We start from the raw sequence: 15,940 nt of genomic DNA on the forward strand, positions 1-15,940 counted from the left end.
TTTTCTAGGGTGGTGATAGAATTATTAATCTGCTCCAGCAGCAATGCCCAAAAGAGATCAAACATTAGTACTGTGAATGCCAGAGATACTGTCCAGTGAGGAACTTGAAGCCCCCTTAAAGTTTCATATAATTCTTAGATTAAGAGGGATATGAGGGCAGCAAGCAGAGCAGAACTCCATAACAGCATATAGTCCTAAGGGCTGTGCTGTACCGAGGTCCACCCATGTGGCTGTGGTAACTCGTGGGCTGCATTCCATGACTTCTAAAGCCACTTAGCGTTCTGCTGGTCTGGGTACCGGAGGCTATCCAGAGATCTCTGGCCAGGCCAGGTGGGGAGGGTTCAAACGAAGGGGAAAGGGCATGAATGAGCAGGGAGGGGGAATTGCCTTTGTCACTTCGCTACTGCTGCTGCTGCCACCACCACTGTTCTAGTGCTGCTGCCCCAGCAGCCTCTGTTGCTCCAAGACACTGCACTGGATGTGCTGAGCCGAGCCAGTGGGGTGGGGTGGGGTGGGGTGGGGGGCTGGCTAGCCAGCAAAGGGAGTGCAGGGGAGCTTCTGGTGGTGAGAGCTTCGGGAGCGCATTCTCCTCCTAGGCAGTGTTACAGCTCTTATGACAGATGCTCTCAGATGATGGAATAAATCCCACACGCTCATTTATTCCTTCTGGATAGGATCTTATATACAGTTTTGGAATGGGTTGGGGTCTGAAAGCAGGTGCTTCCTATTGGCTTGGTCTTAGATGTTAGGGATGCCTCATGTACAAGTGGAAGGGCTTGGGGACAATGCCCCTATGTGACTGATGGCCACAATTCTCTTATGGGGGCTGTGGCTATGTTAGAGGGGTCTAGTGCTGGGAGCAGGTGAAGCTCCTACTGTCCCTTCTGTGTCCCCAGGGCTTCAATCCTTAGCTCGACCTTACCAGGCTTCCTCTCATAGTCCACTGCCCAGCTGGGCAGTGGTGGCACATGCCTTTAATCCCAACACTTGGGAGGCAGAGGCAGGTGGATTTCTGAGTTCTAGGCCAGCCTGGTCTACAGAGTGAGTTTCAGTACAGTCAGGGCTATACAGAGAAACCCTGACTGGAAAAACAAAAAAACAAAAACAAAAACAAAAACAAAAGTCCACTGTCTGACACCATTCTTCCTGCATGGCCCTTGGCTCTGGGGAGAGTCATCCTCTACTGGGGAAGGTTGTCCTCTTCAACCAACCTTAGGAAGGACTAAACCTTGTCAAGCCACCCAGTTCACCTTCATGTCCCATATTAGGTTTAGAATTTAAGATCCTTCTGTTAGCTTTCTTTGTTTTGTTTATTACTTTGCTTTCTCCCCACTTCAAGTTCCTTACACAGGGTTTTATTTTACAATTCAGTAGTTATTAACTCTTCTGGAAAATTCTCCATCTCAGGAGCCTGTGAAGTCAGAAACTCACCATGTTCCCATTTCTTTTTCTAGCTCTGTGGGCTTGTCTCTCTGACTATGAATTGCTCTAGCCATGGTTTAAAATTAAAAACAAAACAAAACAAAACAAACCTCAAGGTTGATGCCACATCTGGTAGATCTCAAAATAGGTAGGATAAGGCAGAATGCCATTGAGTTTGGGGCCAGCCTCATGCTCATGGTGATGGCCTATCTCCTAAGAACCTCCTCCATTAAATTTAAATGTGAATGAGCATTGGCCCTTTTTGTGTTCAGCACTGTTTGAGGTACACTGTGAAATATGGGACAGTGATAATGGTTTAATGGAAAACATGAGAGATTTGGGTCAGAAGATCTGTTGTCTCTGACCTTTGGGTCAGACACCTCTAAGCCCCAGTGTCTTCATCTGCAAGATAGAGATGGGAACAAACAGTACTAACTTCTTGGATGGGTGGCTGTGAGAATTAAATGTGATGCAAAGAGAGGCTCTTTACAAATGCTAAAATACCATTGGTGTTTCTCAGTAAAGGTAAAGCTGGGGTCACTGTGTGTCCTGGGAAAGAATTCAGGCTGAAGTACAACAGTGGGAAATCACAGTTCACTCCAGGGAATGTTTGAGTTCCCCACTTTGGGCAGAGTAACCACATTGACTCAGACCTTGAATTACCAGGCCAACTGGGCAAGGAAAAGCCAGAAGGAAAGAAAATTAATCTGGAGGTGAGTGAGTAGTTGGAGTAGACAACAAAGAGCCTGGTTGAAAAGAGCACAATTACAGTGCTGTTGTAGAGAGGGGAGGATGGGGACTTTGTGTTGCAAAGGAGATACTGGCTGGAAGAGCCCATAGTGTGGAAGTAGCAACCCAATTCCCAGCTGAACACAAGGTAAGGGGAAAATATACTTCAAATTCCTTCTGAGGGTTTTGGCCAGTTGTGATGAAATTTTGATTGTGGAGCTTGTTATGCTAAATAGAGACTCATAGATTTGTTGGAAATTTGCATTGAATTAACTATAATGAGAACCATCAAAGGAGCGCTCGAGACAAGTGTGGTGATCAGTCTTGAGGCTGAAACCTGGCCTCATACGTTTGAGACTGTTCCAAGAGTAAAAAGAAACATGAATGAAAGCTTGGGGAAATAAATGTTCTTATCTAATGAGCATGTATACATGTATGCGTGTATACATTCTCCTATTACTTTAGCCATGCAAAAATTCACTCAAAGTTACCTTTGTAGGAAGCTTATGTGCAAAATACCTGGATGACTCTTGAATAACATTGAAAAGTTAAAACAATACCCTGGGAGGAATTTCAAACACAATAAGGAAGAACTGGCTCAGAAAAGTCTACACACTACTTTGATTGAAAGGGAGAATAAATAAATAAGCATTTATTGAATACCCCTTGTATGCCAGCACTCTCTGCTGCTGCACTAACCATGCGTACCAGGACATGTGTTAATTTAAGCAGAATTGGACCACTCCATCAGTAGTGGTTTATTGGGGATCAAACTGCCAGGCTATCTTTCAGAGAGGCTGAGAGAAGCAAATTTGTAGAAAAGAAGGCAGATTTTATGTGATAGTCAGCAAGGTGGAGATCTTTATGCTGATACAGGTTGTTTGGATCAATCAGGAACTAGATGCCTTTGCCCAGTAACAATTCTGTTTACCCAGTTAGAGCCCTTCTGTTTAGCACATTGTCATCAACACTGCCATATCTGGGGGGGGTGCATTTTAGACTTTACAGACATGAGAGATATACTTGCATGAAGGGGAAGTTTTTGTCTTGTGCTATATGGAACGGATGGTTATTATAGTAGGGGATTAGCAGAGTGAGAATGGCTGAAAAATCAGAGAAGGAAGATAGGATTTTCTGGAAGACATGAGGCTCCTGTTTCTTAAGGAATGGTTAGTACTGAGAACAACAGTAGGGAGAGGACATGTATTGAGGAAAAGAAGATGATAGGAAGGAGCTGGACAATTTAGTTAACCTCATTTTACCCGTGTTTTCTGTAAAATGGGGCCAATAAAAGTCCAGTCATCCTTCTGTGCCTGCATGGAACTGGTTCTGGTACCCCTCAACAAATGACAAAACCTAAAATGCTCAAATACCTTATATAAAATGTCCTCTACCCATCCTCCTCTACACTTCAGCTCACCTGTATGCTACTTCCAATGCCTGACAGAGTGGAAACACCATGCAGGAAAGAGTGGCAAGGGAAAATCTGTATATATTCAGAGCAGATGCAGTTTTGTGTTCTTTTTATTTTATTTACTATTTGAAAGTTTCATACATTTATATAATAAATTCGGTAATTTTTGATCTGCAGTTTGTTGACTCCATAATGCAGAACTCATGGATACAAAGCCAGTTTTATTTACTACCGTAGAATTACTGTTAGGGCTGCAGGATTTCTTGTTCATAAAATGCTTAGAACAGGTCCTAAACAGAGCAAGCCCTTGTTTTTCGGACTATAGATGGCCTTGGGAATTAGGTTAGGGGAAGTTAAGTTTAAATCAGTAGGCACAAGTGCACAGGAAAATGTGACAGGGAGCTACTGCTGAATAAAGTCCACCTGCTAGTAGCTTGGTGGTATGTACTGGATTAGAAATCCAGAGGCAGAGGCCTGCTGGCCAGTCCCCTTGATTGTTCACTTTGGTTTTCTTGTTTGTTTGTTTGTCTTGCCATGCTTCCTGCATTCGAGGAAAGCACTCTGTCCCTGAGCTGTACTATCAGGCATAGGTCATTTGCTGTTGCTTTTTGAAATCCAATTTTGTAGTTTTCTGATGAGATTTTGCAGAGGGCAGTTCTTATATCCTGAAGGTTCTTCAGTCTTTGGTACCCTTCCTCATGACACTGATGCTGTATCAGGTGAGTGGAACCCCAAAGCACTCCGAGTTGTGCAGATGTTTGCCAACCTCAGCAGGCTTGCACTTCTCTCCTGCCGGCCCCAGACTTGGATCCATGCATCTAAGCACCAAATCCTTCATTTGTATGGCCTCAACAATTTCCTCCCTCGGGTCCTGATTAGTTAACGTAATTAAGTCCTTCCCAGGACTTCAACTTAGCCCCCGTTCTTCCCAGAATGTTTAGATTTACATTTTATTCACATATATTTCTCTTCAGTATATTCATGTACTCAGAGTAAAAAGCCTAGGGAAGATAGTTCCTCTTACCTTTTTTTTTTTTTAAAAAAGTGTTCTCTTATGTTTTGAGAATTTCATATGTGAGTACTATATTTATATCACTTCCACCACTCCTGCTTCAACCCCTTCCTCTCAAACTCATAACCTCTTTAATTTTTTTTTGTGTTTATGTGTATGTGTGTAAAATCTACTGAGTCCATTTAGTGTTGCTCCTATGTCCATGTGTTTAGGGCAGATCACTGGGAATTGTATAACCTATCAGGGGCTCATCCCTGGAGGGGAAAAAAAAAACCTGTTTTGCCAGGGCAGCTATTGCCTGTAGCTTTTCATCTACAGGTAGAGTCTTTTGAAATTTCTTTCATCCATGTTGGCATGTCCTCTTACTTTTCATTAGATGGAGAAAAATGATCATTCTTATTTCCCGATCTGCTAAGAGTTGTTTTCTAGGGAGATGCCTCAGCAGTTATGAGCTCATAACTTTTTTTTTTTGCTTTTGCAGAGGGCCCAGGTGTGGTTCCCAGCATGCATATGGCAGCTCACAACTGCTTTATAATTCCAAGCTCCAGGGAACCCAACACTATCTTCTGGCCTCTTCTGTTACACATATGGTACACATAAACTCAGGCGTACAGCCATACATTTAAATAGAAAAATAAGTAAACCTTTAGAACTACTTTTTGATACTTGTGCTTGCTTTTCTCACTTGGAATAAAAAGATGTTGCAGACTGCTGCACTACCAATGAGATACAACAACCAAAGAGGGAGTGCTATGCCAAAACTGGCATTTCTCTGTGACTCTGCTGGTCATTCCGGGAAGATGGCGACTTAACCTTAGCACCCTGTCCTTCTGATAAGAAACCTGAGAGCTGAAGTCTGGCTAAATGCAAAGCTGGAGGAGGGGTTGACTACTAACTAGAGAGGGCATCTTGACCCTTGGATACTGAAAGAATGGAGATGCTGGTTTTGGCAAGGGAAATGAGCAGGTGGGCCTGGAAAATCATCTCCTATGTTGAGTTCCTAGGGATTGGTGAAGCATCCAATAATGATATCCTCTAAGCAACACACAGAAGGCCTGTCCACCTAGAAATGACAGCTCAAAGCAATGACATAGTCTGCCAGGTAAGTGTAATTTAACAGGTTTCTTCCATCTACCCCTACCATATTGGGAACCAGAGCTTCACACATGTTCTGTAAGAGGTATGCCACTAAATAGCAGCTACAACCTTCATTAATTCTCAGAAATCAAAGGATTTTTGTTTTACTTCTGACATGGTGGCTTGCTATATTGCCCAGGCTGGTCTTGAACCCCTGGCTCAAGCAGAGCTCTCATCTCAGCTTCCTGAGTAGCTGGAACTCCATACAAGGGTCTACCAGCAACCCAGCTTATAATGACCTTAGTTGGTGGGGAGAGTTGAGAGTACAGGTTGATCCAGGGTCTCATTGTGTAGCCAAGGCTGGTCTCATACTATATAGCTCAGGCTGACCTAGAATTTGTGTAGTCCTCCTTCCTCAGCCTTCCAGTGCTAGAATTACATAAGTAAGCTGCTGGGGTTTTGTTGTTTATTTTAATCTAAAAATCTTTTTTCAATGGAGGAGCTAGAGAAAGTACCCAAGGAGCTAAAGGGACCTGCAACCCACCCTATAGGTGGAACAATATTATGAACTAACCAGTACCCCGGAGCTCTTGACTCTAGCTGCATATGTATCAAAAGATGGCCTAGTCAGCCATCACTGGAAAGAGAGGCCCATTGGACTTGCAAACTTTATATGCCCCAGTACAGGGGAACGCCAGGGCCAAAAAGTGGTAGTGGGTGGGTAGGGGAGTGGGGGGGGAGGGTATGGGGGACTTTTGGGATAGCATTGGAAATGTAAATGAGGAAAATACCTAATAAAAATATTTAAAAAATCTTTTTTCATACAATATATTTTGATTGTATTCTTTCCCCTTTCCCAGATCTGCCCTATCCACCCAACTTTCTGTGTGCTTGTGCGCACACTGTCTCTTAAAAACAAACAAACAAACAAACAAACAAGGAAACTAAAATATCAAAACAGACAAAAACCTTTTAAAACATCAGTAAGACAAAAAATACTAAAGCAGACAAAATAGTGTTCTTGTTGTTTTGAGATGGGCTCACTATGTAACTCTGACTGATCTCTAGCTTTAGTCCATCAAGGGCTGAGATCACAGGTCGAGTATCAGCTTGGATGGCTTTTCTAATTCTAAAGTCAGTGAGTTGTTAAGTGTCCAGTTCAGACTGGATGAGATGGCTCCGTGCTACCAAGCCTGCTGATCTGAGTTTGATCCCTGGGGCCTGAATATTAGAAGGAAAGAACCGACTCCCACGAAGTTGTCTTCTGGCCTCCACATGTATGCACATACACACATAATAAGTCAATAAATGTATAATAGAGCCCAGTTCAGATCTCAATCTTACTCCAAGCTTCTGCTGACCAAATCTCATGGTCACAGATAGTCCTTGAGCCCACTTTTGTTTATAGAAGGAAGAAACCAATTCTTGTCCAGGTGCATTTGTAGCAATGCCCCACAAGAAGATGAACATGTTAGAGCTGCTCCCAACCTGACTTCTTAAGGTTCAGCTGAAACCCAAACCAGCTTGTCATGGGTGGAAGTTTCTCTCTCAGAATCTTGGGAAGGCAACCCTATGGCTGGCTGCCTGTATACGCTTCTGGGAGATGGCCTTGTGTTTGGTGAAAGTGAAAATCAAGGGGTTTCTGGGCAGCAGATCAGAAGAAAATCTACTTCAGTGCTCACAGTTTCCTTTCATTCTTTCAAGATGGAATCCAGGACACCATCCATGAGCTATGCCATGCAGCATCCTGGCTGCTTGATGGCATCTAGGATTCTCATGGTGACTCGTGGCAATATTATGCTAAAAAATGCAATTCAGTACACCCAGAGCTGCCTAAGGTCATCCATTGCCATAACTACGCAATTAGCTACAAGATCTATTATGAATGTATGTGACAAGATTTTCCCTGTCCAATTACATTAAAATATTAGTGCAGCAGGAGGCCTGTGATTGGACAGGGAAAAGGGAGGTGGAGTGAAGCGTTGCAGGGACAGAGAGCGACTCAGAGGAGGGAGAAGGGAAGCAAAGATGGAGGCAGATGGACAGGAGGAAGATCCCGATCCCGCGTGGTTTTAAATAGCCACAGGTAGTTATGAATATCATATAGGGATAGAATAATTGGGATAACTTGTCTGATCTAGGTGGGCAGCTTGTATCATTATCAATTGGCTCTAAAATTATTGTGTGGGCATCTTGTGAATTGAGAATTTATTGATATATAAATCTGACTTGTTAATTATAAGCTTCTAGAGTTTTGTTTTACTGGGTGACTGGAAGGTGGGACTGCAGAACTGCAGGGGTTTATGGCTGAGAAGCAACTAGTGGCCCCAGAGACAAGTGAACCGGAGCTGAGCAGACAGCAATTGGTCACTGCAGGGCCTCGCTAGAGACAGAGTTGGAGGGACCGCACTAGGGCTGAGTTGTCAGCAGAACTGCAGGAAGCCTGCTGGCATTTAAAAAATTATTTCCCGCAACAAATGTATTCAGTGCAAATACAGGAAAGGCCTTTCTCATACTTTTTCCAATTACTTTTTCATTCCAGGCTCCAGTAGCTCTTGGTTTGTTTTGGTTTGTTTTTCTGGTGCTGGGAATTGAACTGAGGGTTTCATGTGTGCCAGGCAAACACTACACTGAGCCTCTGCTTGAGCAATATCACCAGCCAATTTTCCTGTGGTTTTTGTTTTGTTTTAAGAGGGTCTCAGCAAGTTTTCCATGTTAGTCTTGAGCTAGCTTTGTAGCTCAGACAAGCTTTGAACTTGTAATCCTCTTGCCTCAGCCTCCCATGTGACAAGACAAAGTAGATCTTTAGTTAAGACTGTGGACTGTCTGACTTGAGTGAATCTCACTATTTCTGTGTCCTCTTTCTCTATTACCCCTACCTAACCACCTCAATGCCTAAGTTTAGCAGGCCTGACCCTACTGCTGCCTGGGGCTCCTCAGAACCCACAGGAAACAGTTTTGGGCACAAGGTTAAGGAGTTGGAGCTGATGTTGAGGTATCATTATTTATTTATTTAGGTATTGAATCTCCTTCCTCAGCAGGGTTGGCCACTATACCAGATAGTTGAACACTGAGTGAATGCTTCATCTGTGCCAGATGCAAAGGGCCTCTGGTCTTGCTGTCATTATTTTGGAAGAATGGAACCCACACTGTGCCCCATTTGAGGCCATTTGCTAAATATGTTCAGGAGAATTATAGAGCAGTGTTTAATGGGACAACAGGAATCAGCCATGGGGATGCGAAGAAAAGACTGAGCAAGGATTATCTTGCTAGTAAATCTTTAAGGAAAATCCTTAAGGTTGTCCTGGAGTATATTTATATGAGCTGACTCCTTTACTGGCAAGAAGTTTAAGAAATCCCTATTTCTGTGTTTTCTGATTTATTATTAATGGTTACTGTTTTTAACAAAGAGATCTTTTGCTAACCATATATCTCCTGACAACACTTGAAGGCATTTGGAACCACCTTGGGTCTTAACTTTGATTATGTAGTTTAAAATGCAAAATGAAACAGAAGACAATGATATTTTCTTGGAGGGGGGTGTTGAGAAAATATTGTCATAAAAGAGTAAGTTGTAAAGGCACTACCCCACAGCTAGGCTTCTGTCAGCCTATTACACTAGCCACATTTGAAGAGCCAACGTGCTTCATGAATTCCAGCTTGTCATGGCTTTGAGCAAAGCTAAGTCATGTAATTACTTAGAAAATAAATATTTTCATCTTAGTTTACTGTTCTATTCAAGAGTTCTGGCAGACTCCCTATCTCTGGGAGTATTGAGGATTGTGGATTGGATCCAAGATTGTATTTGTATATTTCTGTGGAAACCAGAGAAAATGATCACCAATTTAATGGCTTAGATCTGCATGAATGTCTTATCTTAGAGTTCTGGCAGTCCTGAGCCTAGGATGAGTCGTCGAGATAACCATCTCAATCTTGACCTTCCTCTCTGGAGAACAAAGTTCTCTGTCTTTCCCAGCTCCTAGTTCCTCGCACAGCCCCTGCCTGCATGGCTTCTTCAAAGACAAAACATGGTTTGTCTCTTTCCTTTCCTTTTATAGATTCCTGTGACACTAGGTTCACTTGGTGGTGGTGGCAGACGCTTCCTTCTCCTTCTCCTGCTCCCCCTCTCTTCTGCTGCCGCCACCACAGCACACCTGTGTGTGTGTATGTGTGTGTGTGTGTGTGTGTGTGTGTGTGTGTGTGTGTGTGTGTGTGTATTTGGCATATGCACGTGGAAGTCAGTGGCTAACCTTGGGTTTAATTTCCAGGAGCTGTCCACCTTGGGTTGTTTTTGTTTGTTTGTTTGTTTTTTGTTTTTTGAGACAGAGTTTCTCATGTGGCTGTAGGTCTTTCCGACTAGGCTAGGTTGGCTAACCAGCACATTACTGTGCTCTTCCTGTTACCACCTCCACAGGACTGGGGTTACAAGTGCACACTACCATGCTTATTTTTTGTTTTTTTTGTTTTTTTTGTTTTTTGTTTTGTTTTGTTTTTGTTTTTGTTAGGACCAAATTCAGGTCACTGTGCTTACATGGTTAAGTACTTTACAGATTGAGCCTCCCTTCAGCCCAATCGTATCATTTTAATTTTTATTATTTATTACCATTTTGATAGGTCTCATATATCCCAAGCTGACCTTAACTTTAAAAAAATTATTACATTTATTTTGAGGGAGGGGGTATAATTATGTCATAGCACATATGATCAGAGATCAGAGGGCAACTTTTGGGAGTCAGGCCTCTTCTACTCTGTGGACCCCAGGTTGTCAGGCTTGGTGACAAGTACTCTTATCTGCTGAGTCACTGGCTTGGTCCTGACCTTGAACTCTTTAGGTAGGCAAAGCAGGCCTTAAACTTCTGGGCCTTCTGTCTCTGCCTTCCAAATACTGGGGGCTATAGGCATGCACCACTATGACCTGCCACAATCTTATTTTCTTAAAAGATTTATTAATTATTATATATAAGTACACTGTAGCTGTTGTCAGACACACCAAGAAAGGGCGTCAGATCTCATTATAGATGGTTGTGAGCCACCATGTGGTTGCTGGGATTTGAACTCAGGACCTTCGGAAGAGTAGTCAGTGCTCTTAACCACTGAGCCATCTCTCCAGCCCCCACAATCTTATTTTTAAACCAGTTACTTCACAGATTAGCAACCTCAGTTCCTCTTTGCCATCTTTGTTGGCTTGTTTTGTTGTTGTTGTTTTGTGTGTTTGTTTTTGAGACAGGGTTTCACTGGGTATCCATGGCTGGTCTGGAAATTGCTAGGTAGATGAGGTTGGCTTCAGACTTACAGAGATCTTCTAGCTTCTGCCTCCCAAAAGCTGCAATTCAAGTTTGTGTACCACCTCACCCTTCTGCTTGCTTAAGACAGGACTTTCCTTATTTAACCCCAGGCTAGTCTAAAATCCATGGTGTCACCTAGGCTAACCTCAAATCGTTGATCTTCCTGCCGTATCCTCCCAAGCACTCAGATTATAGGGATGTACCACTGTGCTTGGCTAGTGCCCTTTACCTGATCACAAGTTCTGGGAGTCAGAGTATAGGTGTCTTGATGGACCCAGTTTTTGGCCTGCTACAAATAATGCTTATCTTTATCTTTATTACTGATACTTTTTATTACCAGGATATTGTCTTTTGACATTTTCCTCTCTTCTTGCTTCTCATGTTGTAGAAGGGTAGTCTAGTCTTTGGAATACTGAGACTAGATAAGGTTGCAGGTATGTATCTATAGGGCAGGGCAAACTTACCCAGCTAACTGCTTCTGTTCCTTCTTTCCCAAGCTCCAGCAGATCTGCAGCCTCAGAAAAGACCCAGCCTGTCAGGGTGAGTCATGGCATGTCGGTGACTTCATTGGGAGAAAGTGACAGTGCAGGGGATAGCCCTGTCACCTACCCTTCTGGAATGCACTGGTTATTTTTTCCACTCAGCTTTAGGCATAGAAACTGATCCTTGTTGCCCACTTCTTGCTTGGTGGCTTCATGCTAATGACTGCTAGCAAAGAAATCATCAGGCCCACCCAGTTGCTGGTGTGGGGTGTGTGTGTGTGTGTGTGTGTGCACTAGCATGTATGTGAAAGCCATAGGAGTATATTGAGTGTTCTCTATTACTTTCTACCTTATTTCTTTGAGACAGGAACCTGGAACTCACCCCCACCCTCAGGCTGGCAGCCAGCCAACCCAACTCAACCCTATAGGCAGGCATGGCCACACCCAGCTTTTACATAGGTGCTGGGGATCTGAACTTGGATTTGGGTCTTCATGTTTGCTCAGCAACTGAACCAGCTCCCCAGCCCCACCTTTTTTTTTCAAGCCCATTTTCCCTGAATACTACCCAAATAACCAATACAATTTTCTCTGACTGGCCTGGGAGCCCATTGCCTTTACCTAGACCACAGCTTCATCATCAGCCCTTCCCCCTACCCAAACCCTTAACTCTAGCCAGCTGAGACCATTTTTTTTTTGAGAGAGAGAGAGAGAGAGAGAGAGAGAGAGAGAGTTTCTCACTGTGTAGCCCTGGTGGGCCTGGAACTCAATCTGTAGAACAGGCTGGCTTTGAACTCACAGAGATCAGCCTGCCTCTGCCTCCCAAATACCGGTATGTACCAACACCTCTAGCCCAGACCACTTATAGTGTCCCCAAAGCATTACTGTCTTCAGCCTCTCTGCCTCTGCTACTGCTCTCTCTTCTGCTTAGAAATAAAGAACTCTTCCTTCTCTTAGCCCTCGAGATACCACTTGCCCTTTAAGTCTCCAGAAAGCCATTTCAGATAGATCTTGCCATCTTGCTGAACCCAGGACTCAGCGAGTGCTACCCTTTTGCTCTGTAGTATAGATTGCTTGGTATTTGTTCATTTTCACCACACCTTCCCTGCTGGCCTGAGCTGCTGGGATCAGGAAATTATGGCTTATTAATGTCTAGTGGCCCCAGAGCATACATAGACAACCAGCTGTTTACTGCCACCACCCAAACCTGAGACTGTATCTAGCAGTTCCACTTGGCCACAGGGGGTGCAGTAGAGGGCACAGTATAACCCAGGAGGGCAGAGACAGACTCTAAGCCAGACAGAATGTGGCAGGAAATACACGCCAGAGTCCAGCCAGACCTGATTCAAAGAATGACTGTGAATACGCCCTGGTCTTCATTACCTTGTTTATTGAAAGTTTAAGTGAGGTTTCTAGACATAAAATTGGGCAAATATTGAGATGCTGAGATGGGCACATTCAGTGCTGACAACGCCTGGCCCTCTGTGCTATTTGCCTTTTCCTCTTCTCACACAGGGATGGCTGAGTTCTACTTGCAAATTTAGTAGGGCGGTGGGGCTCCGGGCAGCTAGTTCTAAAACAGCAAGATAGGGCATGGCAGCTAAGGCACAGTAATGGTGCTGTCCTTGTTGCTGAGATTGATTCTCAGGAGACCTGGATATATGTTGAGCTGTCAGTGCATCCTGGCAGCAAAGTTACGGGTAAGTTCGAGCTAGCCCAACTACAAGGAGGACAAGCACTTGGAGTGTGTTAGGACTTGGGCTGCGCAGGCTACAGTTCCAGTCCAGAATTACAAGCCCAGGTAGGAGGCCTCGGTTGTTTCGGACCACGATGATTCTCTCCGTGAAGATGATGGCTGCCGCTGGGGCCCTCTCTGGTCAGAGCGGCCCAGGCGCGTGAACAACATCCACATTTGCTCTCTGAACTTCACTCCCACAAAGGCATAGAGCAGCGGATTGAGGCAGCAGTGCATGTACCCCATGCCCGAGGTGACTGACTTGGCCACATCCACGTGGCTTTCTCGACCACAGTTGCGGGCCAAAACTCCCACATCCATGAGGATATCCACTAGCACCACCAGGTGATAGGGGGTCCAGCAGACAGCAAAGGCTGCCACCACCACTACCACTAGCCTCATAGCTCGAAAACGCCTCTGGCCTCTGGAGACCAGCAGCACAGCTAGGATATGTGCATAGCAGTAGGCCATGACCAGAAGGGGCAGCAGGAAACCAGCCACTAGCTGCAGTACACGCAGAGCAGTGCGACCCACCTGTGGGAAGTTGTACTGGCAATGGGTGGCATTGAGGCGCTGATCATAGCTGGCTGATAAGTAGATGAAATCTGGGAGGGCAAAGAGCAGACAGAGACCCCATACAACTATGCAGGTGAGGGCTACACGTACCCAGGGGTCCCTGCGGTAGATCTGGGTGGCGTGCACTATGCTCAGATAGCGGTCGAAGCTTATACAAGCCAGCAGGAAGGCCCCTGCATAGAAGTTGATGTTGAACAAGGCGCCTGCCACTTTGCAGAGGCCAGGGCCGAAAACCCACTGGACAGCAGCATCCACTGCCCACAATGGAAGAGTTAACACCAGCAGAACATCGGCCACAGCCAGGTGGAGCAGAAAGGTGTCCGTGCTGCTCAGGGCAGTGCGCTGACTCAGTAGCACAGCAGCCACCGCCCCATTGCCCAGCAGCCCCAGCAAGAAGAGGAGGCTGTAGAGGGCTGGCAGGAAGGTTCTGTCAAAGTTCAGGCTGAAATCCTGTGGGCAGGGCGGGGAGTCAGAGAAGTCGCTCTCGTTTTCCCCATAATCGTAGGGAGAGGTGCTGTTTTCCAGAAGAAAGGCAAAGTCCGAGGCATCTAGCACTTGACGTTCACTAACCTGCCCGAGGAAGGGGGAGAGAGGGAAGGGAGGCCATTCTCTGTAAAGGCCCAGCAACTGGCTTTGCCCCTTTGTGCCCTGTCATTTATTCTGGTGAGTGTTTCCCTTAGCAATAGCTAGACCCTGAGCTGACTCTTTCTCTGAGGGGAACCACATCTCCTTAACTCCATCTACTCAGACTGGGAAGGTGACCCCCCTTTTCAAAGGCTGGTAACCCCCCAAGCCCCTCTCCCCCAGACCCTTTCTGGATTATCACCCAGGGCAGGGATTCTCTGCTGGAAGAGGAACTTCCTTCCAGGGTCTGGAGCCTTCCATGCTTTCCCTTCCTCTTTACGCTTGGTGATTTGTCAGCCTTGCTGCTATGGCCACCCCTGCCTGGATCAACCACTGGCCTCCCCAGGTGCTTCCTTACTCTATCTTCTAGTCCCTGGCCCTCCTTTTCCCTCCTCAGCCCTTATCTGGTGACCCTGACTTCCTTGTCTCACATAAGGATTTTCTACAAACCACTGTGCACCCCTACACACACCGTACACGCCCCTCTTCCCCTACCCAGAGGCTTGTGCAATCACTTAGGTACCCACCGAGTTTCCCACCCAAGCCCTAATTGGTCTTCCCAGGCTGATTTCAAACTCTTGGGCTCAGATGAGCTTTCTGCCTCTGCCTCCCAAGTAGCTCAGACAATGGGGACATACCACTTCCACTTCAGCTCTACACCTTATCCCAAACTATCTGAGAACTAGAGATCACTGAAGTTGAGTTTCTACAGCTTGACATTTTCAGATGAAGCATCCAAGCCACAGAGGCAGGAGACAGGCCTGTGGTTAGTGGCCAGGTTGGGTTTCCCAATCCACCAATGCTCTTATTATCGGAACCTCTGCATTCGATGCTGCTCACTCAGCCCGCTGGTGCCTCTTGGCTGTGGGCCAGCCCATGCTTGTCCCTGGTATCCGAGTTCGGCCACTTGGCCGCTGTATTGTAGCTGAGCTGGGCAGCAGAACTTACCTCAAGGTACATGGCTTGGCTGGTGCTCCGGCTGTGGCTGCTGGGGTCAGGTCTCGTGCTGCCTGCTTCTCTGCCTTTGGCACTTGTGGTTGGGAACTTGCAGTGAACAGAGGAAGTGAAGATTTCACGGCTCAGCACAGCCTCTTCCAAAGGGTAATCTATACCAGCCCTCCGCAGAGGGCTTTTCTGTCTTTTCTGCCACTCCTGTGGCCAGGCAAATACACTTAGAAGGGGCTAGCCAGGAACTTGGGACTGTTACAAAGTCTGCAGTTCTTGTCCTACTCAATATCATTCATAAACAACTAAGCAAGTGTAGGAGCAGGCAGGAAGTGTGATCTGATGGCAGTGACTAAAGGGAAGCCCAACTGAAGGGACCTTCTCCTTAGCAAGTACTGGGATTGGAGTCTCACTGGGACTGCGTTAGAGTGGGCTGTGGTGTGGCTACTGCTATCATAACCGCATGGGTAGGGAGGACATTTCCAAGAGATGCCTGCCACCTCTTTTCTTTTCTCATTTGGGGATGGTTGAATCAGACCTGGCATTGATGGATATATATATATATATATATATATATATATATATATATATAATCACGATGGGATTATAAGAGCCCAAACTCATCTGGAATGTCCATTTAAT

At 45.4% G+C, this 15,940-nt stretch overlaps 1 protein-coding gene across 1 annotated transcript; it reads right to left on the reverse strand.

Annotated features, from left to right (window-relative positions):
• Positions 1-12,794: 12,794 nt before the first annotated feature.
• Cxcr3 (C-X-C motif chemokine receptor 3) lies at positions 12,795-15,396 on the reverse strand. The gene is made up of 2 exons (XM_021154027.1): positions 15,302-15,396; positions 12,795-14,299 (listed from the first exon to the last, which is right to left on the reverse strand). The coding sequence occupies exons 1-2, from the start codon at positions 15,311-15,313 to the stop codon at positions 13,208-13,210; spliced, it is 1,104 nt and encodes a 367-aa protein (XP_021009686.1). The 5' UTR covers positions 15,314-15,396; the 3' UTR covers positions 12,795-13,207.
• Positions 15,397-15,940: the final 544 nt, after the last annotated feature.

Source organism: Mus caroli, chromosome X (genome assembly GCF_900094665.2).
Source record: "Mus caroli chromosome X, CAROLI_EIJ_v1.1, whole genome shotgun sequence".
NCBI lineage: Eukaryota > Metazoa > Chordata > Mammalia > Rodentia > Muridae > Mus > Mus caroli.